At 38.8% G+C, this 27,528-nt stretch overlaps 6 protein-coding genes and 1 long non-coding RNA gene across 8 annotated transcripts; 5 read left to right on the top strand and 2 right to left on the bottom strand.

Moving 5' to 3' along the window:
* Positions 1 to 1,165: 1,165 nt before the first annotated feature.
* LOC140795770 (uncharacterized) lies at positions 1,166 to 2,826 on the bottom strand. The gene is made up of 2 exons (XM_073148530.1): positions 2,604 to 2,826; positions 1,166 to 1,872 (listed from the first exon to the last, which is right to left on the bottom strand). Exons 1-2 carry the CDS (start codon positions 2,824 to 2,826, stop codon positions 1,166 to 1,168), a joined length of 930 nt encoding a protein of 309 aa, XP_073004631.1.
* Positions 2,827 to 4,082: 1,256 nt separating this feature from the next.
* LOC140795661 (copper transport protein ATX1-like) lies at positions 4,083 to 6,972 on the top strand. Its single transcript, XM_073148355.1, has 3 exons — positions 4,083 to 4,274; positions 6,160 to 6,235; positions 6,607 to 6,972. The coding sequence occupies exons 1-3, from the start codon at positions 4,266 to 4,268 to the stop codon at positions 6,765 to 6,767; spliced, it is 246 nt and encodes an 81-aa protein (XP_073004456.1). The 5' UTR covers positions 4,083 to 4,265; the 3' UTR covers positions 6,768 to 6,972.
* A 1,515-nt stretch (positions 6,973 to 8,487) lies between these two features.
* LOC140794817 (zinc finger A20 and AN1 domain-containing stress-associated protein 5-like) lies at positions 8,488 to 9,646 on the top strand. Of its 2 annotated transcripts, none has more exons than XM_073147042.1 (2): positions 8,488 to 8,717; positions 8,926 to 9,646. In XM_073147042.1, exon 2 carries the CDS (start codon positions 9,008 to 9,010, stop codon positions 9,503 to 9,505), a length of 498 nt encoding a protein of 165 aa, XP_073003143.1. In that variant the 5' UTR covers positions 8,488 to 8,717; positions 8,926 to 9,007; the 3' UTR covers positions 9,506 to 9,646. The 2 variants fall into 2 exon arrangements, with proteins under 2 accessions (XP_073003143.1, XP_073003144.1); XM_073147043.1 differs by having other exon boundaries at positions 8,644 to 8,795.
* Positions 9,647 to 10,189: 543 nt separating this feature from the next.
* LOC140795239 (purple acid phosphatase 22-like) lies at positions 10,190 to 12,142 on the bottom strand. Its single transcript, XM_073147699.1, has 5 exons — positions 11,927 to 12,142; positions 11,540 to 11,831; positions 10,867 to 11,438; positions 10,677 to 10,765; positions 10,190 to 10,539 (listed from the first exon to the last, which is right to left on the bottom strand). Exons 1-5 carry the CDS (start codon positions 12,077 to 12,079, stop codon positions 10,326 to 10,328), a joined length of 1,320 nt encoding a protein of 439 aa, XP_073003800.1. The 5' UTR covers positions 12,080 to 12,142; the 3' UTR covers positions 10,190 to 10,325.
* A 1,553-nt stretch (positions 12,143 to 13,695) lies between these two features.
* LOC140795249 (sialyltransferase-like protein 1) lies at positions 13,696 to 22,120 on the top strand. Its single transcript, XM_073147710.1, has 2 exons — positions 13,696 to 18,199; positions 21,751 to 22,120. Exon 1 carries the CDS (start codon positions 13,905 to 13,907, stop codon positions 15,114 to 15,116), a length of 1,212 nt encoding a protein of 403 aa, XP_073003811.1. The 5' UTR covers positions 13,696 to 13,904; the 3' UTR covers positions 15,117 to 18,199; positions 21,751 to 22,120.
* LOC140795769 (uncharacterized) lies at positions 17,990 to 21,927 on the top strand. The gene is made up of 2 exons (XM_073148529.1): positions 17,990 to 18,199; positions 21,751 to 21,927. The coding sequence occupies exons 1-2, from the start codon at positions 17,990 to 17,992 to the stop codon at positions 21,925 to 21,927; spliced, it is 387 nt and encodes a 128-aa protein (XP_073004630.1).
* A 2,599-nt stretch (positions 22,121 to 24,719) lies between the features above and the next one.
* LOC140795357 (uncharacterized) lies at positions 24,720 to 26,033 on the top strand. The gene is made up of 2 exons (XR_012110289.1): positions 24,720 to 25,034; positions 25,618 to 26,033. It is a non-coding gene; the product is annotated as an uncharacterized lncRNA (long non-coding RNA).
* The last annotated feature ends 1,495 nt before the right edge of the window (positions 26,034 to 27,528 follow it).

The following is a 27,528-nucleotide window of genomic DNA, read 5'->3' as shown; positions in this document are numbered from 1 at the left end:
GAGCTTTTATACAAGTCTAGAAAATATTTGTTTTGAAAAATTGCAAGATTATTGGAGAAAAGTTTATGAGTTCACACCGCATTCACAGCGTTTTCTCATGCGTTCACATGCGCGTTCGAACGCTGGCTCATGCGTTCACACAGACCGAGAGCTACGTTCACAAGCGCGTTCGAATGCGAGTACATGCGTTCGCAGACTGAGAGCTGCGTCCACAAGCGCGTTCGAATGCAGGTGCATGCGTTCACACAGACTGAGAGCTGCATTCACAAGCGCGTTTGAATGCGAGTACATACGTTCACATAAAGCGAGAGCTGCGTTCACAAGCGCGTTCGAACGCGGGTACATGCGTTCACACAGACAGAGAGCAGCTTTTACAAACGCGTTCGAACGCAACCTATGAAATTCAGACTATTGCGTTCGAACGCACTTGGGCCCGTTCGAACGCACCAACGAAGTTTGTAATTTTTAGACTTTTGTGAGTTCAGATAAGACTTGGATTTGACTTTATCTTGGAGATCTTATATAAGTATTGTGATGCCCTAATTCTAGGGTAGTTGAAGAAGCAATTTTTCGTTAGTTGATGCCCTAATTCTTGAAGCTACATCTGTTCTTCAACTAACAAGGTCCTACTCTTCTAAAAAGCTTAATTTTTCGTCTTAAGGGCTATCTAGACGAAAGATCAATCTCGAGAGCTACTGAGGTTGGACATCAATTACGAGAAACAATCGTAGGTTCTATCGAGCAAGACTGAGAGGAACAAAGTCGTTTGGATCGACGGGTTATTTTGTGAGTCAGTCTTGTAACTGCTACTATTTTAGTGATTAGTTTTAATCCGAGTTTGGATCCGTGGTTTTTTTCCATTTTGGTTTTTCCACGTTAAAATCTTGGCGTTCATCTCCGCTTTCGTTTTTAATATTTTTTAGACTTTTACTTAAGCGAACGAGTGATATTATGTCTAAGGGTTTTTCACATATATATTACCATACCACTAATACCAAATAATTGTTGATTAAACTCCACGAAATGCTACCATAATATGTGGTATTGATATATCTTTATATGGTAGCACATGATATTTTATATATATATAAGCACACTTAGCACACAGCCATGCAACGACAAACAAGGACGACACAAACTAGTCCCTTAAAAAGCGTTCCCTCTTTTAAGTAGTCTTAACTCCATCAGTAACTATCTTCTTCCCCACGAAACGAGAAGCCTTACAGTCCGGCGCGAATAGGCTGGAAGCAGTAAACTCACGTTCGCCACCCAGTACCGGCATCGCCACTCCCATCTTAGCTCTGCTCGTATAGTCTTTCCGGTACGTCTGCCCCAGAACGCCGTCGACTTCGTCGCTGAGATTGTAGAACTTGAACCTCATGTCCAGGTGGGCGTAACAATCATCCGCTGTTATGTCGTAACGGTGCACCTTCGACTCCTCTTCCGTTATAGGCACCACCGTCACCGAGATCGAGAACTTCCCTTCCGCCTCGAGATTCACGCCGTTGGTGCTACGCGTCCGCTGGATGGAGACGCCCGCCGACTTCCACTTGGCGCCTTCTCCGAATGGGAGGGGGATTGGCTTCCCGTCGAACGCGAGGTGGAGGCGATCGACGTCGTCGTCCCACGTGGCTGTCTTCTTGGCCGCCGCGTGGAGGGTGTGGGGCCCGAAGAGGATGGCGAGGGACTGGACCCAGGTGAAGTCGCGCGTCATGTTGGCGCCACGCTTGCCGATGAGGTGGGCGTTGACGTGGATGTCTGAGTCGGTGACGAGGCAGAAGTCGCGGCCACGCCTGCCGTGGAAGTAGAAGGCAACTCCATCACCACCGACGAAGCGGGGGTCCTGGCAGACTGCTCCAGGTCGATCGCAAGCTACACCAAGTTGTATATAATCAATTGACTCGAAAACAGCTTAAGCTATCTATTAAATAGATAGATAAATAAATACCAAGGATATATGAAAGATGTTTATACCGGTACCAATTTATGGGTTCCAAAACAACATAGTATATTAGTTAAGAAGATTTAATTATGTGTGCCTAACTTTCTAATTTTTTTTATTATACTTTTGAAGATCTTAACCATTAGATTTTTATCAAACTGATTAATAAAAAATTAACTTTACGGTACGGAAGAAGAAGCGCTCTACACTTTTTTTTCTTCGTTTAAGATTTCTCTCTTAAATATAATTATACCTTAATTATAGAAGATATTATTTAATATTAAATAATTTAAATTTGATTATTTGGAGATAAACTTCAATTTAAATATGATTCTCTATCTCTATCTATTAAAATTTAATTTAAATTAATCTTAAACTAATAGGAGATATATGTAAATAATAAAAAATAATCAAAAAGATATAATATAATTAAATTTTTATCAAGTTAATTATAAAAGATATTAATACCCTTATTTTGATATATATATATATATATTTTTTACTTAATAAAATATTAAAATAATATAATTGCTAAAAAATAATGTGAACCGAAAATATCTTTCATTCCTATTATACTCTTATAGATCTTAACGGTTAGATCTTTTTTATGGATAAAAAATTAACTCTATGGCACAAAGAAACGCTCGTATATATAACTTACTACAGACAGCTCTGCAAAGGGTGCAGTCCATGAAACAGGAGGTTGCACACTGGTTTGGACATGGGAGCTGGACCATGTAGCAAGTGGGGAATGCCCTAAGCCTGCAACGGACCTTCCTCTTTACCACTGCAGATATTGCAATACGATCGTCCTCCTTGGCCTCCACAGTTGCACAAAGAACAAGAAGACCAAGACACCACAATACTATGAGCTTCTTCTCCATCTCCATAATCTCTTTGTTACTAAGCTCCCCCTACTTCTTGGCTTTAATTTATAATAACTACGTACGTATGTACATGTCGTGGAATGGCACGTTATAAGCACCATCGATTCTTACTCATTAACCGCGCGGTACTAACTTCCCAGTAAAATTGTATAAAAATCCTCGTGAATCTGGACAAATCCTCGTGAACTAGAATGGAATATATATATATATATATATATATGTGATTGTTTTAGTCAATCTAAGCCTGCGAACTTGCGAGGCACCTAAGACTGCTAGCTGTATCATGTGTGTCGACCACGGAGAAAACAATGCAGATCGATCGATATACATAAATAATTCGCTCGCAAATCGATCAGGAAGCAGTGGGCTTTATTCCTTCTAAAATCAAAGAAAAATAATGGTTCATATTCTTATATTATAACACTTTTTTTTTTCCTCACTTATGGATTTGAGAGATATGGACTTAAATTGGTAGACAATTTATATGTTAAAAATAATATCTAGAGTGCATAGCATTAATTTGAAATCAGAACCTTTTGCTCTAGTACTATGTTAACTATAAACTACTGAGAGCGTAAGTTTTTAGAGGACAATTTATAGTTTTATAGATGATAAGGAAATGTGATTTTATATTCTAACTACTCTATCCTAGCTATTTAATATATAAAAAAATATTGCTAAACTAGGCTTTCTTAGAAACTTTAAATACTTAAAATTGTCTTATTTTACATTTTTTTTTAGATGATTAGAATAGAAAAGAAGAAAGAAAATTGACAGAAAAAACAAAGAATATTTTCTCTCGTTTGTGTTTTAAGTTTCCAAGGAGGTCGAATTTGCTTTAAAACTCCACATTGAATACGAGTGACATATTATGGAGTTGTTTGGCTTCATGTAATATTTATATCGTAATATGATTAAAAGTCTTGTACTTTATTATTTTATTAAAAATTGAGAGAAAGTATTTTAACATCGACTTAATTATAGTGGATATATATATATATTATATATATATATAAAATATTTGATTAACAAACATACTCACCCACTCATCAACTTTGATTCCGACGGGAGTTGGTGCACCGACTCGATATATTATATATACAATTCCAAATTGGCAATCTCGAGACGAATTCAACGGGTGACGAGTCGCTGGATTATGCGTGCATCACACGCTTTTACCATTTTCAAATTAAGAATATGCCATGGCGCTTCCACTTATTTACAACAATATTAGCCGCGATAGGCTCAAATAACTTAGCCTTTATCTGGGAGAAATTAGAAATCGAACCATCGAGGCATCTGCCGCTTCTCCTCACCACTATTTAAATTCCGCCAATCCGACTTCTCCCCCAAATCGTTCGTTTCTCACATCCCATTATCCCAATTCGGTTTTGGTTTCTTCTTCTTCTTTGTTTTCTACGCCTTCTTCCTACGCTATGGCTGAGGTAATCAATCTTTGATGCTTCGAGATCGACCTAGCTAATAAACCCTAGATCATGATCGGCCTTTTTCGCCTTCTCTTCGATGCTATGGAGTTAGATCTGTTGTTACTTTTGTTGCATTTGAATTTTCTTAGGTTAGTTTGCTTTAGAGATTCTCTTGGACGATTGATTGCTTTCTGAATCCTCCTAGTTATGAAAACAAAATGCTATAGCTGTTCGATTGAGTATGCTTCTTCTCCTTAATCTAGTAACCATAGGAAGTAGGAAGATGTACGTATTTAGATATCTAAGACAGTTTAATGACGATCTGGTATAGGATGTCCTGTTACCTATTTTGGAATAATTATTATTACTTTTCTGAGCATTTAGTGTTGCATTGTTCGAGAATTTTGGTTAGATTATATATTGCTCAGTGCTAGAAAATGTTGTTTGCCCACCCACGGACCTTCTTATTCCTAGAGGTAGAACGTAAATGATAAAATATATCTAAGTACTTAAACATTAAGTATGCACATAATTTTTGTTAATCGAAAAGATTATGACATAGCCGTATATAGCTGGAAAGTACTACTTTTATTTACCCGTCACTGTATTGCTCTTTATTTCAGCAAGTAGCTAAGACCTTTAAGATGCAACACTATTGTACTTTGGTCTAATTGATTAAGCCCCATAATATGCAACATTATTGTACTTTGGCCTAGTTGATTAAGGCCTTTATATGCAACATTTGTTGTACTCTAGTCTAGTTAATTCATTAAATTAGGTGGTTAGATCCTCGTGATATTTTTTTTAGCAATGGTACAGCTCTCCTTTATTTATCTTGTTTGTATTATGAGTATGTTTGGAGCTTCATCCATTTCTCTTCCTTCATTATGTTTTTCTTGTAACTTTTTTATACATAAAGCATTGGACTATCAAACATTACTACTCTCTTTTGAACCATTCGAATAATACATGTATCTGTTTAGATGGTACTTGTTATGACCAAGTGGAGCATCATTTTCATTACAAAAAAATTGTGCCAAATACTCTGCTATATGACTAGTGTCTTAAGTGCATTCATTGATCATCTTATCGGTTGCCTAAATCATGAAATGGATTATTTGTAGTTCGAGTTCAAGCGACTATCCATCAGATATCAGTCATGTGCATGACAGTTACTGACTAGCATTTCTGCAGTCATGAATCATGATTATGAGATTCTGTGGGCTTATCTTTTCGTACACATTAATACAGTTATACGGGTCCCATGCGTTAGATTCTAATGCACGAGAATGCTTCAAGAGGTTGCTTGTGTGATTTGCTTTATTTTGAGTTCTATTAGAATCATATATCCCAGTTTCGGTCGATCCCGATTCGGGTCAAAACCAGGTTGGCTGGTTTCGCAACCTGTTTTCGGCATTGTAGCAGGCATGCTGCAGGGTTGCAACAGGCCTGGGCGGCTGCAGTAGGCAGCTGCAGCAGCCTGGAGCTGCTCCTGCTGCAGCAGGCCTGCAGCACACACACACACACACACAGAGGAAAATAGATTTTTAGGCTTTATATACGAGTAATTATTATTTTCTTATTATTTTCTAAATTTTTAGAAATTTCTCAATTTTTTTAAATTATATTTAGAATTATATTTAATTAAAATAGTCCGATCTGATATAGACGTCTGATACGACTGATATGATTGATACGGCTGATACGTATTATTTTTTCGGATGGCTAATCTCGATCTCGATACCGATTTTTGGAACTTTGATTAGAATTATAACCAAATGAAAAATTCTGTAACGAAGAATATTCCTGTGATCTTATTACAAATTGCTGTTGGTTCTTTAAATCTCTATCATTCTGATGGTTTAACTTTTAACAGCAAAAATTTGTCTTGTTTGTTATGCAGACTGTTGTCCTCAAGGTTGGTATGTCATGTGAAGGTTGTGTTGGAGCTGTTAAGAGAGTCCTCAATAAGATGGAAGGTTAGTTTTTCGTATCCTTCTTTCTTTCTATAACTTACTCAGATTCACTTAAAAATTCTGCTGAAGATGATATGGAAGTTGAAAAGTAAATCAAAACTCAAAAGGTTTCTGTTCCTCTTTAAACACTTTTCCCTTCTCCCTTGGGTAGATGCAACGGCTTACTAACAATGAAGTAGTGAAGGATTTTAGAAGAATTAAACTCTTTAATGTTTTATAATTTATTTGTCAAATGTTTTAGTAGTGTCAGATAAGTGTTCGTGCTTCTCTTAAATATCACATATGTAATGATGATTCAGAGAATTTGTTTAGCAGCTTGGATAATACTGGTAGACCCTAATACATACATGTTGATCTTTATTAAATTTGTTTAGGTGTCGAGTCCTTCGATGTGGATCTGAAAGAGCAGAAGGTAACGGTGAATGGCAATGTTAAACCTGATGCAGTTCTGCAGACAGTTTCAAAGACTGGGAAGAAGACATCCTTTTGGGAGGCAGAACCAGGGAACAAGGAAGCAGCTCCGGCTACTGCATGATAGTTTCCTCCGTAGCTCTCCATATAGAAGTTGAATAAAGTACAATATGAATTGTTCTAAAATAGTTTAGCAATTTGTGTTTCTGAGCGTGTACTCTCAATTATGGCCGACAACTTACCAGTGGTAAAGGTGATATTAAGATATAAAATGTAATACACTTCGTATTTTTTATGTATCTTTAAATAATTGTGCATGTTCGTAACAATGGTTGTTTGCATTGGGTTGTTGGCAAATAGGCGGTGACTTTTTATTATTTTACTTGTAAAATGGTGCGTTTTCTTCTTTAAAATGTTTTCTGGGTATTTCATCTAATATATTTATTGATTTTTTTTTGGGCTGATTCAAAGAATAATGGGCTTTGGGCTTCTGTATATATCTTAATTCATGTCTGCTTGCCTCGGGCCCAATCTTTGAAATAACAATCAAAAACATTACTCTCTAGAAAAAGATACATCATACATTTAACTTTAAATTATGTGCATTTTCTTTTTAAATAGATGACGGGATACCCCCTATCATATTTTTAGGGGTTAAGGCATCAACCAGACCCTACCTAATATGCTAGAAAAAATTGGTAGACAACTTGCAAAGATGTTTTTCTCCAAGGCAAGCATCCATATATCATCATGAGACGGGATTTGGTCGTAGCATAGTTCTGGACTGTTGCTTATTCAATAGCAGCAGTGGAACGCCACGCCCATTAAATATTATTGAAGGAATAAAGTCCAGTAACATCCAAAGGACGGTGCACCAATATATTCAACCTCACCCCCCAGTCCACAGAAAGCAAGAGATGAAAAGTTGACATTACCCACCCACCAACAAGCAGGCATATATAGAAGAAAAAAAAAGAAAGATCAACGTGAGGAAGACGAGGAAACCACTAAAAAAATAACGGAATCAAATGAGAGAAGTAAAAGAGAAAAACTCTTCTAAGGTATGAAAGGGAAACCATATTCTGTCCTATAGAATTGATGTCTATAGATGATAGATCCAATATTTCAAACAATGGAACACTTCATACTGCCCCCTGTCGCTGCTTTCTGGAAATTCAACAATGAGATATGGACCATATGGTGGAAATAACTATTTTACTGTAGCATATGGGACGCTAAGAGCAACGTGATAATATATTTTATTTTCTATCATCTTTACGTAAAAGGTGGACGTTTGATAATTACACAAACACCCAAAATTATTGACGAAGAATGGCATGCCCTGTAATGGCCAACACGACAACCACGGAGCACCGGAAAAGTGGAGACGAGAACATTTGTTAGAATAATCTTAGATTAATTGGCGTTGCTTAAAATGAAAGCATTCAATTATTATCTAACGATAAGCCGGTAATTGAGTCCCTTCATTCGATGGGAGAGGCAGCCGGGCCCACACGTAGCGAGCGGTGTGGCGTTCATTAGCGTGAACGATTTCGTTTCGTGGTGCGCTAAATTTATCTCGTTAGGCTCGACGACACGTACTCAAGACGTGGCAGACGCTTCTCCTCCTAATTCGGTCCCACAAGAGAATAATTGACGACCTGCTTCTACTTCTGTACAGTAAGCAAGGTTTTAAACGTGACCTTGTCCATATCTAATCCATAGTTTTATTAACTACTAATTATATGTTAAATTGCTAAAAAGTAATAAAAGTAAAAGAAGAGCACCAATGATTATTAGAAATGGAGTTTAGGAACTAGACGGGAGCCATCCAATGACCCACCTGGAATCTTCGTTTATATAATGTCTTTTCCCCTCTCTCTTTCCTTTGCCTTTGTATTCGTCTTTTAAGGAATTATTATTATCTAATATATACAATTATCCTCACCCACCCTTTCGGCCTTCTCCTATATCATTCCAGCGAGACCGAGGCCATCCCCCTCCCCCCCCCAGATAGCTATGCCCCTTTCTCCTCCTTTCCACCGGTAGGAAGGATAAATTTGCGATCTTGCAGGTTAGAAGATCTCTATTCGAGATTCTTTCTGGATATCAGTTCTTACCAAAAATTGAAGTTAATTCAGTTTCGTGTCTTGTACGCTCCGCTCGGATCTTTCTCTTTTGTCTTGGCTGATGCGTTGCTTCTCTATTTGGGTCGGGAAAAGAATTTAATAGCAACTCGTATTAATTTCGTTTTCTTTTTCTCCTCTTTTGAGCTTCTGCAGGGTTTGAGATCTAACCTTTGTGAGAGAGAGAGAGAGAGATTCAAAGAAGAAGAAGGAAGAAGGAAGAAGGAAGAGATCGATCATGGCGGAGGAGCAGCGATTACAGGAAGGCCATCGCCTCTGCGCAAACAACTGCGGCTTCTTCGGGAGCCCCGCGACTGGGAACCTCTGTTCTAAATGCTACCGCGATCTCCGCCTCAAGGAGGAGCAAGCCTCCGCCGCCATGATCGCCGTCGAGAAGTCCCTCCTCCCCTCCTCCTCCTCCTCCATCCCCTCCTCCACCCCCGCATGTCCCTCTCCTTCCTTTCCTTCTGCCGCCGAGGCCGATCGCCCCTCCCTGGAAGCTTCTAAAAGCGCGTCGGCGGCCGTGGCGTCGGCCTCGCGGCCGTGCCGGTGCGCCTCGTGTAAGAAGAGGGTGGGGCTGACGGGGTTCACGTGCCGGTGCGGGGCCACGTTCTGCGGGACCCACCGCTACCCGGAGCAGCACGCGTGCGCGTTCGACTTCAAGGCGTCCGGACGGGAGGCCATCGCACGTGCCAACCCCGTTGTCAAGGCCGATAAGCTCCTCGATAAGATCTAATTAAAAGATCCGTGGTATAAAATGAATTGCTTTGTTTAGTGCTGTTGTAATGTCTGGTTGGTGGAGATAATAATTATCCCCAATGTAAAAATAAAAAGTATCCCAGTGATTTATTCATCTCGAGACATTTCCTTGTATTAATTCTCCTCTTTTCTTTTTAATCTACCTCTAGCACATTGAATAATGTAGGTTGGCGTTAAGCTGTAGATTTAATGGTACGCGTATACGCGGTCCAATGTCACGGGGCAGGTGCGATGTATTAATACTCCTATCCCAAGTCTGGTCAACTTCACAGATAGCACGGACCAGGATTAATGATGATGTATAATTATGCTCTCAATGTAATTTATTCCTCGATTGATGCTTTTATCCCACCGATGTAACCTTTTTTATCGCTATATTTATCCAACCACCGGGGATGAAACATCTCATGGTTAGGACTTAGGAGTGAACTGCCCCACCAATGTAGTTGGATTTTATTAACTCTGATACAAATGTGTTTGGTTGGTAAAAGGTAAAAACTAATCACTCTTTTTCAGAGATTTTTTATTTTAAAATAATTTGTTTTTATAATTAAATAGTATAAAAAAGTTTTATAAAGTAAGTACTTTCTTTTTCTTTTTAATTCACTTTCTAACAACAACCGAATCTCCACTACTTTTTAGCTCGTAGCAATGTGAAAAATAAAGAAATTAATCAGAACACATTTGAATTAATGAAATCATGTCGAAAATAGGTAGTCTCAAACCAATGTCCAAATTAATCCAAAGATGTTATAAACAAATGAACTAATAGACACATCCAAATTCGATCTGTAGAATTATAATTCATCCTTAGCAGTCGCAGCCACCCGACAAGCCGTATTCGCTGTTAAATTCTCTAACCACAGCTCGTCAGCGATGTTGGAATCGGAGTCGTCGTTGCGGTGCCACGACCAATGAGCACTGGTTCCATTAACCACCTTCAACCTTCCATGCCCAAAGCTTCCCTCATGAAACAATGAGAGGTGTCCGCACTTGTTGTTCTTCTGGAACCTTTGATCGATTGCATCAGATAACAAAATTAGATAATAATAACCTAGGATAATCTGCAGAACTAATACCTAATTAACTTCATGACCGAAATTAATATATGCAATACTAGATTACTTACTAACTTATATATAACTTACTCTAATGCAAGGCCTTCCCTATTCCCTCCGTCACCGATAGTTATGTACACAGGACCACAAGGATCCGCCTCGTTGTTATAAATCCTTGTCTGAAAAAAAAAAGAGAAGAATATCATCAATAGTATCACATAGTATAAGAGTAATAATTAAGTTCATTAAAGACTATATGTATATAGTTTTAAGTACTTACGAAGCGTTCATAGGCATGGACATGGCCGGCGAAGACGATGTCGACTCGAGCCTCGTAGAGCAACGACTCCATGGCCTCCCTCATCTTCTCTCCTTCCCCTTGATGAGCTGAGTTGGTGTTGTACCACGGTGCGTGTAACAAGACGATCAACCATGGCGTTATCCTCCTATCCACCTTAGCTAGGTCAGCTACTAGCCACTTATACTGAGCCGAGTTAGAGTCATAGTCTGCATAAGAGCCCAACATGATGACATGAACGCCGCCGGCAACGTCGAAGGAGTAGTAGAGGTTAGAGGTGGAGCCACTCTCTTCGTGCGGCATTCGCCATCTCGCGTTATAGGCGACGAAGGGATGGCAATCGAAGATCGGGAAGGCCTCCACCTCATGGTTGCCCTCCGTCACCATCCACGGCCGTTTGCTCGCGTAGGGTTGCACGAAACGCCCGAAGGAATCCCACAGCGGCTGCTGAGTGTCGCCGTAGGAGAGGTCGCCGGGAAGAAGAAGCATGTCGTAGTTGGACTTCCCGACGTGGGCTAACGTCGACGAAGTCCATTCCGTCTGTCCAAGATCTCCTACACATTAATTAGTAATAGATACTTTCTATTAGAACACAAAAGGATCGATATATAAAAAATCACCATTTGCTAACCGCTTAAGCTTTCATAGTAACAACCTATGACGGCAAATTGAATCGGAAGAGAGGCAGGTGTGGTTTTGAAGGTGAACTCGTCGTCGATTCCGCCGCAACGGTAGTAGTAAACGGTGTCAGGGTCCAAAGGTCCGATCTTGACATGGTGGATCTTGCCCGAAGTGTAGAAGAAGTACCGATACGAGGTGTGCCCGCCGGTCGCCGACGTGTCATACTTTCCAGAAACCTTACCATACTCTACCAGAGAAGGCATATACGTATCGTCTGTGACCCATGAAATCCTCATATGATCCAATCCAACAGCTGATATGTGCACCTAAAAATCAAAGAGTAACATTTTTTTTTTGTTGTAGTTTGTTAGGATGGCATATATACCAACATGCATGGAAAAAAATTTAAGCACTAAGAAACCTGTTGTGGATGTGATGTGGATTTGGTATGCTGGGTAATGACGATCTTTCCCGGCGGCGGTCGGATGAACTCACCGGAGCAAATCACAAGACATAGGAAGAAGAGAGATACGCGGCCTTCCATAACTAAACTCCGTGAACTACTACTCGCCATATTCAGGAGATCAGTTAACAATCAAAAGAAAGAGATCTATAATATAGTACTTGTGCTTTGAATCATATATATATATATATATATATATATATATTATAAATATAAGGAAACGTGGGCTTAGAAGTTAGAAGAGAAGGATGGCGTTAAGGAACAAACATTGTCTGGTGCGGCATTGGTTATGCTTTCAGTTTTGGAATATTACAACATCCTAGATTTATATGTATCTTTGGTATGTCGCCTTCTCTTCTTCCTTTGCTTTGCTTGGCATAGACAACTATATATATATATATATATATATATATATATATATATATATATATATATTTCCTTAACTAAATAATATAAGGAGTATATACTCGAATATATGCCGCATGCATCTCTATATTAATAAACGACTTGATAGTTGGGGAGAGTTTACATGCTTAAAGTTTGAGAATTGCCCATAGCTAGGCTAAGTAACTCGGATAACAACGTTTGTACCAATAAATCTACCAATCAAGAAATATGTGATTAGACAAAAAGGCAAACCTACTGATCACTCGCTAATCAGATTTAAACTAGCTTTTACTTGTAAACTGGGGTTAATTAGACAACAAATTAAAGCTTAAAACGTAAACGTACGTGTCTAGGTTAATTAGGTTGCTGTCATGGTTTCGTGAACCCACTGCTTTTCCCTTACGATTGATCGGTTGAGATTGCATAAAATATCCAATTAATGGTTTCTTACTTTTGATCGATCTGATTGGAAGCATATTATTACTTCTTGGTACTAATCAAGATGGATATATACCATCATTGTTATACGTACGTACGTGCCAACCTCATTAACGACTCTGCCTTAATATTATTACACTGCACCTGTTGCTCGTTGACGTTCGACAATCCGTATCAATTAATTAACTGCTCATTTAATGTAACAGATGATGAGGGGAGTAATCGTATTGGACTCACTCCAGTCTGGCCCAGTATGAGATGGAGTTGTTGACCAGGTCAAAATAATTAGTATAAGAGGCTCAAATTTTGACTCACAAGGATTGACCTGGCCGATAACAACAAACAAAAAGTTCCTCATGTAATGATAAAGTTGTATAGATAATTAAAGATTTTTTTAAACATAATTACTAATAAAAACTTTTTAAAAATATCATAATTGTCACTATAATCTTTAAAATATTATCATTGCTAGTAAAATTATTAGGCACTTCTAAAAATATCATGCTCTTATTAAGTCTAATTAATTACAATTAAAAGTAAATTTAGACCATTGAAAATCATCTTAACTTTATATAAATTGTTTAAAATATTTCAAAAGTTATCTAATATTACTTAGTTTTATAGTCAAATACAAACGACTCTTTTTTTTTCAGTTAGAAATTCGCACTCCTACTATTAAGGAAACAAATAATTAATAAAAAGTATTTAAATTTTAGTTTACTTATTCTTAAATCTACTCACACATATAAAATATCTTACCCATCTTTTAATTTATCAACCGATTAAAATTTATTTTTAATAACTAATTAATTAGTAATGGAATCATTGCCCATACTAATCCATCATTAGAAACCAAACCCACCTTTCCAGGACTACAGAGTAGAGAGTAGAGAGTAGAGAGATCCCATATTCCTATACCAACGCATGCTCTTCCATTTAGGTTTTTTTTTTTTAAACTTTTTAATTCCATTTTCCAATCAAATCCTCTCCCCATTTGGCCTCTCCTCTCCCACTCCAATGACTTCGAGCTCAGAGCCTCCACTGACCTCCGCCTTCTTCTGGAAGCTTCCGCCATGACTAACCACATCCGATTACCTCCGCCCGAGGAGATATGACGCCTAGGATGAAACGATCCCTCCACTTCCCCTTCCTTCTCCTCTTCCTCATCATCACCGTCGCCGCCGCCCTCATCTGCCTCGCCGGATTTGCCTCCGAAATCGAGCCGCCGTCCACCTCCGCCTCTGATGTCGAAGCCCCGACGTCTGCACTTGTACGCCTCGCCGCCGGAGAAGCCGGCGACTCCGACCTCCGCAATGAGGCGGAGGATCTCCTCCAGAGCAACCTCGACTCCTTCGACACCGGCGGCGGACGCTACCGCTCGATCTCCCTATGGTGGCGCGGGCCGCAGCCCAATGGACGGACGAGATCCCTCGCCCGCCTCCGCTTCCCCGTCGGGCCCCGCGCCACGTCGGACTACAGAGCCCTCCTTCCAGACTTCCGCCGCTCCCTCGGCGTTTGGATACGGCGGCGGCGCTTCTCCCAGCAGGCGTCCTCGGCAGCCATCATGTCGCAGCTCGTTGAGCTGATCAAGCGCCCCGTTGACCTTCACTACGGGTATCCGGACACGCGGCGGCCGTACGCCACGTGCGCCGTGGTTGGCAACAGCGGCGTCCTCCTCGGGTCTGGCCACGGCGACGTGATCGACGGTCACGATCTCGTGATCCGGCTCAACAACGCGCGCACTGCCGGCTTTGCCCGCGACGTCGGGTCCAAGACCTCGCTCGCCTTCGTCAACAGCAACGTCCTCCATTTGTGCTCCCGACGTGAGAACTGCTTCTGCCACCCATACGGGGACTTCGTCCCCATTGTTATGTACATTTGCCAGCTCGCGCATTTTCTCGATTACGTAGTGTGCAACTCCTCGTTCAAATCTCCATTGCTGGTCACAGATGCCCAATTCGATGCCTTGTGTGCTAAAATAACAAAATTTTACTCCTTGAAGCGATTTGTAGAGGAGACTGGGAAGCCACCGGAGGAATGGAGCAAAGCTCACGATGAGAAGATGTTTCATTACTCTTCGGGGATGCAGGCAATAATGCTTGCTCTGGGAATTTGTGATCAAGTTAACGTCTTTGGATTTGGGAAGTCTGCTGAGGCGAAGCACCATTACCATACGAACCAGAAGGCGGAGCTTGATTTGCATGACTACAAGGCGGAGTATGATTTCTACCGGGATCTGGTTGTCAGACCGCAGGTGATACCGTTCCTTAAAGATTCTAACTTTAAGGTTCCTCCAATTGTGTTTTATCAATTAGATGGTTGAATTGGGTTCTTCTATACCTGCATTCTTGTTGTAATTGTAACATTTTTTTAGCGGAAATGAGAAAAGATAATAGAGAGAAAATAATAGAAGGAATTGTTTGGGTGAAGATAATTGTTTGAGAATATTTTGGGTATTTCACCGATCAGTTATTCTAACTATTGGATAATTACGATATGTTTTTGTGATCCTATAAACATGAAGGTTAGAATGAAAAAATGAGCAGTTTGAGTTGTATATATTGCATATTCAAGATTAGCTTTAGGATTCTGTTAGTTTTCCTTTTACACTGCAATACTGGATCAAGCATTGCTGTTTTCCTTAATCCTAATAGTATCCTTCGAAAATAAAAACTGATGTGTTCGACAACCATGTCTAATTGATACTGTTTTGACTATGTTTAAAGTAACATATTACTGTGATTTTTGAATTACCAGTTTGACTATGTTTAAAGTAACATGTTCTAATGCACATAAAATTACTGTTTTTCATTGACTACATGAAGGTTGCCATAAAGAAGTCTCATCTTGTTTATTCTATAAACAAAAATATCATAAAAGCATCTTTTACAAAGAAAAAGTTATTCCATTCTTTCATACATCAAATAGTTGCGTTCACGGTTACATTTAGGCCCTTTGTTTTGTTGGTTGATTTGATCATTGAACTGATTAATGCAACAAAGGATAACTATCTTACAGCAAAGAAAATCTTATCATTTGTTGATGTGAGCTCTGCCTTCAAGTGTCTATGTTGACCTATGGTATAAAGTGAAATAAGAATGAAGATTAAATGGTAAAGATGGAAATTCTATTTTTTTGGTTTTGAACGTGCAGATCAAGTGGTGCTGTCCGAAGAGAAGAATCTTTTTCTGTTCATCAGATCTTTCATGTGCTACCGTGCCTTTGCATTTGACATTTAAAACTTTCATTCTGTATCATACATTTCACTTGATTTTACGTGGAAAATTTCCACTAATGTATATATCTGATCATTTTATTTACGTGCATCTAGAAGTTTGCTGTTTCATCTCATTTTACATGTTGAATCTATATTTGAAGGAACAGACAGGCAGTTATTATCTTTAACATTTACTTCTCAGTCATTTGTCAGTCTTGTGATACATTGTATTGTGGTTTCACCTAAGAGAGATGATTTTATCCTGCGCAGCAGATATTAAGTCTTTATACATCATCATACGTTACCGATTTGCTGATCCTTTTGTAGTTCATCTTGTCTACATATATTGCTACTTCATTTCCTCATTTGACATTCAGAAGAACCAACAACCATACTACCATAGTATCTGCGTTAATCTTTCATCTTTGCTTCTTCACCACGTACAGAACCCAAAACTGCTCTGTGCTTTAATTTGTGAGGAAAACATGATTTTTCCCTGCTTCAAAGGCGTTAATATTATAATATTACAGTTCTCAACAACAAATTTGGATTTCACTGAAGATTCCTTGATCTTGCAGGTTTGTAGGAGCAAAAATAACTGATTTAGACCTTTTTGAAGAAGGTTCTGTTACTAACATGTTTACTTCCATTGTAGGTAATGTATAATTTGATAATTGCTGTTGTGTTGGAATAACACGAGTACTAAGATTGTTCTATAAACTTCCCCTGTTGGAGTCATTAATACCATATGACTAGCTTCCTCTCTGATAAAATATAAGTTACTCAGTTCATCTCATCATTCAAACAATCTGTCTGTTTCTTTTTGCACTGCATGATTTTAATCGCATTTTCTCTTACCGCTAAGCTTAATAGCTAGATGGTATTTTTCAAACTTTGTTGCAAATATTGAATGATATATTCTCCAAATGAATCTTCAGTTGATACGGTTATGGAGATTGAAAGTTAGGAAGTTCTTTTCAATGATTATTAGGATCATGCCGTCGAGAGCCAACTACTGGAATGATTTTTGATATCAGTATAAGTTAGGAGCACTCACTCTTCAAAGTTCTGTTTGCTTCTTGAAGTGTTTATTTGGAGGGATCTGAGGGTTAGTCGGTCCAAAAGGCCCTGCCTTATTCTCATGCGCTTTTGGTTACCATTTTTGACATGTTCATGTTTGTCATTCTCTCATATTATAGTTTTTCCCCCCCCTTAATTTGAGTTTGTGTTACCATCATTTAATTTTGAGATGCATGCAGTAAATGCTTTTAATTCATTACCTGTTATCTCTTGAGACTTTGTTTTGTTGGTCAGAGCCAGTGTGGTGTGTGGTAGAATGGTTGCTTTCTTGGCTATCTTGTTCAAATCTTAATGGTCATTTCCTATCAGTAACCTGTACAAACACTATTCAAACATTTCTTGGAAAAGGCTTATAAAATGCAACGGAAAGGAGAAATGAATCTCCTGAATTAAAACTGATGTTATTTGTAAAGTACGAATGCTAATTATATGAATGTGCTCATGTATGCATATGACCAATCTCCTTAATTTTTTTTTCTTTCATGAAATGGTTCTTCTAATTCCTTCGCCAAAGATCAATCATGAGCTTTCTGCAGGTAGACAATTTACCTCTCTTAAATTTAACTTCTGGCTTTTGAACTGTAAACGAATTCTCTGAAACCAGATAAATATAATTCCCTAAACATAATAAATTTTGATTGCTCTATTTGGATACATAAATGGGTCCAAGACGAGAAGTATGTTATCGGACATTTAAGATGAACAGGTGAGATCACAGCCGTTCGTCCTCTGCTTAGGAGTTAGGACTTAGGAGCGGCCAAAGAGGAACATTTCCTCTTAATCCAACGGATACTATTTTACTCAAATCCAAGTTCGCCAGATCAAACCCCTCCTCTCTCAATCCTCCACCCTTCTTCTCCATTCCTCTTCCTACCGCAGTGTACGAGACTTCTGGCGAGATGCAAGCAGCGCGGAATGCGATCCGGCTCTTGAGGGCTTCGTCTCCTCGCCCTTCTGCCGTATGTGGAGGTGAAGGAGGGCTCCTCTATGCCGTCGGATCTAGGGCTTTCTCGCAGCCGGCCGTCGCGTGCCCCGCCCTCGAGAAGCAGGAGGTCACCGATCGTCTCCTCGACCTCCTCAGATCCATCCCTTCCATTGATCCCTCCAAGGTCCAATTTTTTCCCTCGTTTCATCTCTTGTTTCCTATATTTTCGCACCTGAATTGAATCCCTTTCTTAGTATCGGCCGAGATAACGTGGTTTGAGGAATGAAACAAAGATATTTCTCGTTATATCATTGTAAAATTGTAGTTATTTTTTCTCTCAATTTTGATTTTTGTAGCGGACAAAGATCTGTTCTAGGTTCTGCCTTCGTTAGGGAAGTACAAGCTCAGTTCAATTGGCTCAATATTTAAAACATTGTCATCTTCTTTTTGCGGGCTTTTTCGTCCAACAATAAAGTTGATTGAAGCACAATTTAAGGTGAGAAGAATCCAAAATGTTCACATGTCTGTTGTTTTGGTTACCAAGTTTTTGATCAACAGTCTAGAAATTAGTCTTATATTGCTACCAAAAGCAAATCTGGACCAGAGATGACTTTCTAGGAAAGCTAGATTGCTAGTTGACACGTTAGAGCTGTTTTCCTAGTTGTATATTAGGGATGTTGCGTGGATGCAACTTTGGAGAAATTTTCAACATAGGAATATTGTAGACAAAGGATTCATCTTAATTCGGGGATATGATTCTGATTCTGAGGTATTGATAAACTACATTGAGACAAAGAAAGTTCACCTTAAGATTTATATAACAAGCTTAGCTTAGTTGGGTAGGCCAAGCTCAGCTTGGTCCATACTTAGGTAAATATGAAATCCTAGCCAAACCCGATGATAGGGTGCCTACCGTTTTTATTTCTTTCTTTTAAGGTTCTATTCCAAAGCCATTTATGTCTTGATCATGAATGGAACTTTTTACTATTTGAATTCTTGAATTCTCTGGATACTTAATTAGCAGATTATTTTTTGCCTATACTATAGTAGTTTGACTTATGTGTGAAGCAATCCAAACTTGCAAGTTGGATATGGTTGTACGGTTCTAGAATACTATAGTATATAGCATAATTTCAAGTTTCGGTTTTGATTTTCGTTTCGGCTTGGCTAAGAAACAAAACATTTAGGTCATTTCGGTCTTAGTTTCATTGTATCAGTTCAGACTTCTTTTGAGAAATAGTCTTTCTAATCTTATTTTTTAATACATCACGCAAAATCTAATAACATTTAAGTAATGAGGTTGATACTGAATTAGGTACAAATTAGATTAAAATCAAATCCAACTTAGAATTTAAAACATACATTTTGGGGTTGGATCAGCCAATATCGTCCTGTATTGGATCCATTTCGGTCGGATCAGCTGAAACTACCCGATATTGGTTATTGAAAAGAGTCATAGATGGACTCGTATCTTCTTCCATCCCCTTCGATATAGATGAGCTCCTCCGACGATCCAACAATTTGCCGCAACAGAGAGAATGAGAGAGATGGAGGGGTTAGGAAGTGCAAGGAAGAGAGATGGAGGTGTTGGGAAGTGCAAGGAAGAGAGAGAGAGAGAGAGAGAGAGAGAGTGGGAAGAGAGAGGGAAAATGAGGTATTTTTATTTGTATGAGAAGCATGAAGAGAGATAGAGATTGAGAATGTGGTATTTTTTTTAAACTTAAGTTTTAAATTTTAATATCATAGTAATTTATATATCTTTTTATTTATTTAATTTTTAGGATTTATATGTATTTTAAAAATAATTATTATACATAATTAAAAAATAATCTGACATGGACAGCCTATGGGATGCTGGTCCCGATACCAATATACACCTTGCGCTAAGAAAAGTAGAGAGGGGATGGATCACATTGAATGTTGGCAAGAATATCCGTCTTGGTCTTTTGATTCAATTTTGATGCCAGAGCAAATTGCTTTTCCAACTAGTTTTGGTTGATTAGAAGGCTGGTAAGTAAGTTGTACATGCTCTACAATTTTGGAGGTTGACCAGCTGAAAAAGATTATTCTTGAGATAATTTCCCATCTTTTCTAATTTATATAGTCTACAATTGATTAGAACTTCCTGTGTGCATGGGACGTGATTATAGGACTCTTTAAATCCAGACCATGGAAATAACTAGGCAACCAAGGAGCATGTGGTCACTGTATTGTACTCGGTGCTAATTATGAGGTCTTCATGATAGAGGAAGTTTTTTAGTGTTTGAAGTTTAATGGATCTTCCACTTGAAGAGGCCTATCTATGGATGTGCCTTCCATTTGTATGTCCATTTTGTTGTGCAAAAGTTGCGATTCCTTTACAGTGCTGATGAGCATAATAAGATCTGCTTAGTTGTTTCCCCATTTTACAAATGAAGCCTTTTGTGTTTGATTTCTTGTTGATCTACCTTTCCTTCAGCTTATCAGAAAAGAGATGCTCTATCAATTGGAGCTACACTCCCCTGTCAAAAATTTGGTGTAGCATAGCTACTACATTGATGTTTTGTAGTTTGGAGAAACTTAGACACTCTGCTCAAAGTTCAATACATGTTCTTATTTGTTGGTTGCAACATTCCTTTGTTCTGTTATGTTGAACAATCTTTTAAGTTGGTTTATTTTCATCCTATAGCTTTTCTAATTTTTGATATTGTAATATATAAATATCTTCTATGCTTCATAGTGCTTGGGCCAAGCTTCTTGGAGCAAATTTCTATTGTTATCTGGCTGATGAGTGCCTCAGCGTGCTCTCATAATATCACATGTTTACTTTCCCTTACAGATGACAATAGAAATTCTGAAGGAATGCCTGTCACTGGCCAAGAGCAGGAATTTAGCCTGTTGAAATTAGTCATCTATAATCTCTGGGGATGCAGTTAGTATTAACAATTGGGCTCCTGTGCTCGTGATAGAAAAAGCAGGCTGTTACATCAGTTGTATAAAATTTTCTTAGAGATTTGAGAATCACTGTTCTCAGGGTCAGTAGTGCAAAAAGGTATACAAATATCCTACTCACAAGTTGGAACTTTGAAGATAGTAAAAGTTAATTCGACCCGATAACTCAATTTGATAACCAACACGATAATTTAAATGAGTTTGAGTTTAGTTAAACGGGTCGTGTTTGTATTTATTACCTCAACCCGATTAATGTGTTTATGACCCACTCCGTCTATCCATTTATAGCCCGCTAATCTATTTATGACACTGACATGATAATTCAATTATGACTCGACTAACCCATTTATAACCTGATTAGTTCGTTTATAAGACGAATAAATTCGTTTACAATCCGAATAAATTTATTTATAAGCTAAATAAATTGTAGAAAATTAAATATTTTGTGTCATCCGACCAGTTTATGACGTGTAACTTATTTAATAATCAGATTCCATTGGTGTTTAGAAATTCTGAAATGTTTTACCAGATTGCCACTCCCTAATAGTACGTACCGGAGTGAGATCTTTCATATCATATCAATCTTTATTTTTCCCTCCAGGCATTCAATTCTTTTATGAGCAGTTGCCATCTTTTATACCTGTTATCTTGCTGCTCTGTTTCCCTTTTGTCTTCAGTAATGTAAAACTATTTGTGCATTATCCTACTAAACCAATTAAAACTTAGTGTTGATACTAAAGACGTAAGTGTAAGAGTTCTGAATAAATGGGAATTTGAGGTGTTTAGCTTACTTCTTGTTCACAGGTGAGCCCGACTGCAAGTTTTAAGAATGATATGCAGCTGGATATGCTCGATAATGTAGATGTCATGGTGGCCGTTGAAGAGGAATTTGCAGTTGACATCCCCAACAGTGAGGCCGCGAAAATCTCCACCACTGCTCATCTCATTGATTATATTGCTGGCCATCCACAAGCCAAATGAAGAACAAAGTTCTCTCTTCATCTCTTTTGATGAATCCAGACTTTGGATTGTTTGTAATAATGATACTTGCTAAACCATTTTCCTTCCATCTTTTAGAAGATTTTGACAATGTCTTAAGAGATTATTTCCATTATAAACTTTCTGTTCCATTGAAACTCTGCAAGTGAATATAATCTTGGCATCTTATCCTGAAGTTACCTCTTCTGAGTTTTTGATCTTTCTTAAGGTAAAGACCACAATAACTGTTGACGTTTGTAGTTTGTAATGATTATGTTTGTACCTTGTCATCCTCTATCTACTATTTCGGCAGGTTCATCATCATGCAACCCCTATTATATCTCATACTAGAAGGCTCCAAAGAGTCAATGTATCTGATGTTAACCCTTTGGACATATCAGTGCCAATTTATAGCGCCATAGAAGCAATAATTTGCTTGTCTTCAGTTTGTTCGTTGTCGTATAGGAAGAAACATGACAACTTTAAAAATACAATTGTGAAGCTCAATGATCTCTTGACTAGTATTTCAGTGATTGAAAGTTCTCACGTTTTATTAAGTGCCTAAATTTGGTTATATGGTATTATTCAACAGGAAAAAAAAATTAAATTAATTAATGATCAACTAATGGAAAAAGTATTTTGAAAGACCAACCATTGAGAAGGTGTAGGGATAATTATTTCATATTCTTCTTCTTCTTCGTTTATTTTATTAATCACAGATTCGCAGGATGGCAAATGAGTATTGAGAACAAGGGTTTTCTGAAGTGCCAAAAGGAAAGCAACAGGAGGAGACTTCCAGCCCTGATACAAACCATGTGGAACTCAACTGACCCCATCATCCTGTTGACTCGTACAACGCCGCGCCATGGGGCTTCTCCAGGAGCTATCCATGGCCACTTCTACTCTCTTTCCCCTCCCCCTCACCTCTTCTCCCCCATAATACTACTTGTCTTCTTCCTCTCGTCCCTAACCCTCCTCCCTCCCCATATAATACCCAAAAAGGATCATCATGTTCTTCCTAATTCAAACTCCCCATCATATATCGAGCCAAATTCTGCATGAATTTCTGGAGACACCCAATCGTGACCGACCAATCGATCAGATCAAGTGGCCTGGTGTTTCTGTGGACCATATTGAGATGTATAGATGGACATATCTTAGTGTGTGCGACTACTATTTTTTAGCATGCCTATTTTTTTTCTTTTCTTTTTTATAATGCTAATACCCTATGAGATCATATATATGTATAATAGTAAGCAAGCATAGGAGTTTGCTATGATACTTTTGGAAGAGTGCGTTGTGTGGTCTTTCCATTTTAAGAACTCTCCTCCTTTGTACGCATCTCAAGGAAACCTAGCAATATAATATAGTAACTAAAGGGTGCCAAATCTATGGCTGCATAGTGGAAGTTGGAGTTGGAAGGGAGGGAGATGATGCAACGAGTGAGATGACCTTCTAAGACGTCATGATGAAAGGTGAGGAAGAGAAGACCCAAAAGAAGGAGAGAAGAATGACTGCTTTGACTATTGTGATGTTAGCAGGACACTCGAATGCTGCCTCATTAGTTGTTCTTTTTGGAGCCATGCAAACATCTAAAGCAGAGAGATGATCAAGTTGACGACAATCTTCAGATCATCACCCCCCCCCCCCCCCTCCTGCCTTACATCTCATACATCTGGTCACCCCCTAAAAAAAAGAAGAGAGATTATCCTCTCTTGTTCTTTTTTTTTTTTTCCTTTCTATTTTAGATTAAGTAATATCACTCTAAATATATAAATTAAATATTAAATTATTCTAAATTATACGTGCTCACTTTAGTTACCATTCCAATAAAAACCAGAGTTGTATATAATTCTTCGGTTGCAGCAGATCGATCCTCGGACTCAGAGCTCTTTATTCCAAGCTAATCTACTGATCTTCTCGTAAATGCATCACCATTATTAAGATAACGAAAGGAAAAAAGAAAAAGAACAAATGTAAATGATGGGAGTAGTCAGTAGTGCCATCGTGGCTTCCATGCAAATGCCACGTCTTTTAACTCAATCAAGCGAGGCCCACGAGGTTTACTGTGGTCCCACCTCTTAACACTCAAAGGGCATTAACGGTCATTTTATAATCTCATGCAGCTCACGTTTAGCATCCATAATGCTTCACTACTCACTCTGCCATGGCCCAAAAACATTCAGTCATGAGAGACGCTGGCTGGTTCACTCGTCTCAGAAAACGGCTCTAAGCCAAACGAGGCTCACGAGGGCCCACTCACAATAAACTCTTTTAAAATCTCATTAATTAGTTCATCATTATTTACGATTTGCTCCAGTTGTTAATTGTTATTACAAGGGGGATTTATTTTTTCCATTTAACACCCTACATTAATTGGTGACTCTCACGAAGAGAAAAAGAGAAGGAAAAAAAAAAACAAACAAATATAGGATGGCCATTTTACCCTCAAAGCTCTTCCAATCACAACGAACGGAATGGATAGTAAAAGAGAAGGTAAAAAAAGAAAAAGAATGGGCATTAATATTATCCATTAAATGTTGTGGAAGCGAGCAAGATAATTATCAAGGTGGGGGTAATAATGCAAAAAACCAAAAGACCATTGATGAGGAGTGATGATGGGAAGTGTGGGGAGGGGGGGGTGGGGGAGGGGCGAGAGCCCGGACGGCCATCATTGCGAATCTTGGGCCGACGGAACCCATCATCATCACTTGAGAAAATTACCGAAACGCCCTCTTCCTCCCTTGAAGACCCATCATCAATCATCATCACGTGACGCCACCCCCTAAATCCAACCTCATCATTAGCTTCGCATTAAGCTCCCCTCGTCCCTTACCGGCCGCCTCCTTCCCTTTGCTTGCTTGCTTACACACACACCTCATGCATGATTCCTGTGTCAATCCAGAGAGAGAGAGAGAGAGAGAAAGAAAGAAAGAAGCATGTCTCAACTCAAAAGACGCTAATAATCTCCAGCCCCTATAAATATCCCCATATCCTACAAACCGAAAGCCCATCCAAAACAAAGCACACACCTACCTATCTTCCTTCCTATCTGTCCCACTCCTCTCATCTCTCAACTCTCAAATCTTTCAAGGCAAACTACCAAAAAGGTGATCACTTTCTTGTTCCCTAACACATCTACCTATACTTAACTGTTTTGTTGCCAACACTTCCCCTGCTTCTGCTTCGCTGTTTTATTCTTTGCCTTTATGTTTGATTCTCGTTAGTTAGTTTGTTAAAATTCTCTTCTTTTATGTGCTCTGTTTTCTAACTAATATTTATAATATATTCTAAACTTACGGGACTTCACACACACACACACTCTCTCTCTCTCTCTCTCTCTATCTGTCTCATATTTTGGCGTGCCATTGGCACGGAGCCCGTAGCAGTTCGAGAGCTTCTTTTGCTTTAGAAGGTTCAGTTATGCAATTTGTTTTGGGTTTGTAGGCCTCTTGTGTTCGCTTTTTGTTCCTTATGGGCTTCTTGGGTTCACCTTTTTTGCTTTGGGAATAACAACAACACTTCCAGTCCCGAACATTTAAATGAGAAAGAAAAAAGAAACAAGGGAAGACGACCCACTTCTACTCTCAAGACTCCCCAGCTCTAATTGATTACTTAACTGTTGACCATTTACTAGTGCTCTCTTTTCATAGCTTTTTATTATTCTAATTGAAGTCTTATTGTTGATACCAGGGGAGTACTCCAAGGCAAGTTCATGGAGAGGCTCAACACCAAGCTATACCTGCAGAACTGCTACATAATGAAGGAGAATGAGAGGCTGAGGAAAAAGGCTCTGCTTCTCAACCAGGAGAACCAGGCTCTCTTGACTGCTCTAAAACAGAGGGTGGCCAAGTCCAATGTCAACCCTAACCACACTCCCATCCCTGACCTCAATGCCACCCCACCACCACCAAATATGGGCCCTAATGGCAGCAAGCTCTGAAACAAAATGGAAACGTGAAAGCTTGTTTTTTTTTTTTTTTTTTACTAGTTTTGGATGCTTCTCATGTGATAGTTTAGCTTATGAATCTATGTAGTTTGATCCCTTTGGCCAATGTGGCAGTTATATATATATATTTATATAATATAATATAGGTGTTCTTCCTAAATCTTTCTTAAAGAAGAATACCTGGAAATCTCCCTTACTGTCTGTGTGAAATGATGATGTGGAGGTCACAGCTTCATACAAATGTTAGAACAAGTCTGGAGGAAGTCCATATGATTGCTTGTTTGAAATATCCCTCTATTCTTTTTGGCCCATGTCTCACAAATGCATGCTGCATTGAATGCAAGAAAAAGAATGGGGTTAGAATATATGTGGGAAAGGAAAAAAGGAGAACAATTTATCGGAAGTTCCTTCAATGTTTGTAAAAATTTGGCAAAAGCAACACTATCAGGAGTCAATTTTAGGTTTGATAAACTTTGTGAGTTAGGCAGAAATACTTGGTAAGATCCTTCTTCTTCTTCTTCTTCTTTCCCCTCTGTTTGAAGTCATGATATTAGCATCAAAGATTAAGCAAGTTTGCAAGACAACAGTAATCATATAGGATAGAGATGATGCAGTGAAGATAACACACACAATGTAGCCAGTAGCATAAGAGTGCATTCAGCGCATGTGAAGCAGTACTGCAGATGAAGAGCAGCTTTTGCCGACTTCAAATTTCAATTCTCCACGAGAACTTTGCTTACATTGTACAAAAACCAGCTGTAGGAAACGAATAAGAGCATTTTTTTGCATCCTTAAATTTACAATCCACATGAAAATATAGCAAGAGAAAAGGTGCAATCATGATACTGGATGTAACAATAACTGCAAAAGTTTCACCTTAAAAATTACAACACTACAAACCTCATTTATTATCCACAACTTGTTCCATCTTCTAATAGCTGCCAGATACAATATCTATTATGGTAAACCCAACTTGGTTCTTGTCATTTAAAGTGTGGTTCTTCTAAAAGCTAAAAGGGTAGGATATAGTACTTTTGCCGGAGGTTTAAAAAGCTGAAGAGAGATGATGGTCAAATACAAACGCCATAGATTCGACGTGAGGTCAATGTGATCTTTAACTAGAATGGATGACTATGGATGGGCTTATATCTGGAGAAAGAGAGAGAGAGAGAGAGAGAGAGAGAGAGAGAGAGATGGGACCACCATAAGATTACATCGAGGAGAGACATCAGACATGACATATGGTCCATCCGTAGCCTATGGTTGACCAAGAAGGAACATACGTCATGTGCTATCGAGTTCGGAGTCCCATCAGTGATCCATTTGGTCCCATTTGCAATGATTATATGATTCAATTTAAGAATTGGCAGAGATATTTTTTTCCCCTTCACTCACTCATTCACTCGCTCTCTCATACCTTAGCTATTTTTATGGAGAAATTAATTAAGAAATAGGGCAGCAATGGGCCCAAGAACACCCCGGTCCCCGGACCTGAGATTGGCCCTATTGATCATAATTGGATCTCCACACTTGCTCCATATTTGCTATCTCCGGGTCTGGGAGATAGTACCCAACTGGCTCGCACGGATTTAAATTCGGGCGTGTCTCTTCAGCTCAATCGAAACAAATGGTAGGATATATATATACACATGATA

Source organism: Typha latifolia, chromosome 9, assembly GCF_019914945.1.
Source record: "Typha latifolia isolate L0001 chromosome 9, TyphaL0001v2, whole genome shotgun sequence".
Taxonomy (NCBI): domain Eukaryota; kingdom Viridiplantae; phylum Streptophyta; class Magnoliopsida; order Poales; family Typhaceae; genus Typha; species Typha latifolia.
The sequence above is the reverse complement of the archived record's forward strand: the minus strand, read 5'-3'. Positions and strand labels throughout refer to the sequence as shown.

Bases quoted from the DNA above. Each gene is read 5' to 3' on its own strand.
- LOC140795770 (XM_073148530.1), bottom strand. From the start codon at position 2,826: ATGGAGAAGAAGCTCATAGTATTGTGGTGTCTTGGTCTTCTTGTTCTT. The intron at 1,873-2,603 runs GTAAGTTATATA...AACTTGGTGTAG, and splicing joins CCTTTGCAGAGCTGTCTGTA to CTTGCGATCGACCTGGAGCA.
- LOC140795661 (XM_073148355.1), top strand. The intron at 6,236-6,606 runs GTTAGTTTTTCG...AAATTTGTTTAG, and splicing joins AGTCCTCAATAAGATGGAAG to GTGTCGAGTCCTTCGATGTG.
- LOC140794817 (XM_073147042.1), top strand. From the start codon at position 9,008: ATGGCGGAGGAGCAGCGATTACAGGAAGGCCATCGCCTCTGCGCAAAC.
- LOC140795239 (XM_073147699.1), bottom strand. From the start codon at position 12,079: ATGGCGAGTAGTAGTTCACGGAGTTTAGTTATGGAAGGCCGCGTATCT. The intron at 11,832-11,926 runs GTTTCTTAGTGC...TTTGATTTTTAG, and splicing joins CCACATCACATCCACAACAG to GTGCACATATCAGCTGTTGG. The intron at 11,439-11,539 runs GTTGTTACTATG...ATTAATGTGTAG, and splicing joins GATTCAATTTGCCGTCATAG to GAGATCTTGGACAGACGGAA.
- LOC140795249 (XM_073147710.1), top strand. From the start codon at position 13,905: ATGACGCCTAGGATGAAACGATCCCTCCACTTCCCCTTCCTTCTCCTC.
- LOC140795769 (XM_073148529.1), top strand. From the start codon at position 17,990: ATGCAAGCAGCGCGGAATGCGATCCGGCTCTTGAGGGCTTCGTCTCCT. The intron at 18,200-21,750 runs GTCCAATTTTTT...TCTTGTTCACAG, and splicing joins CTTCCATTGATCCCTCCAAG to GTGAGCCCGACTGCAAGTTT.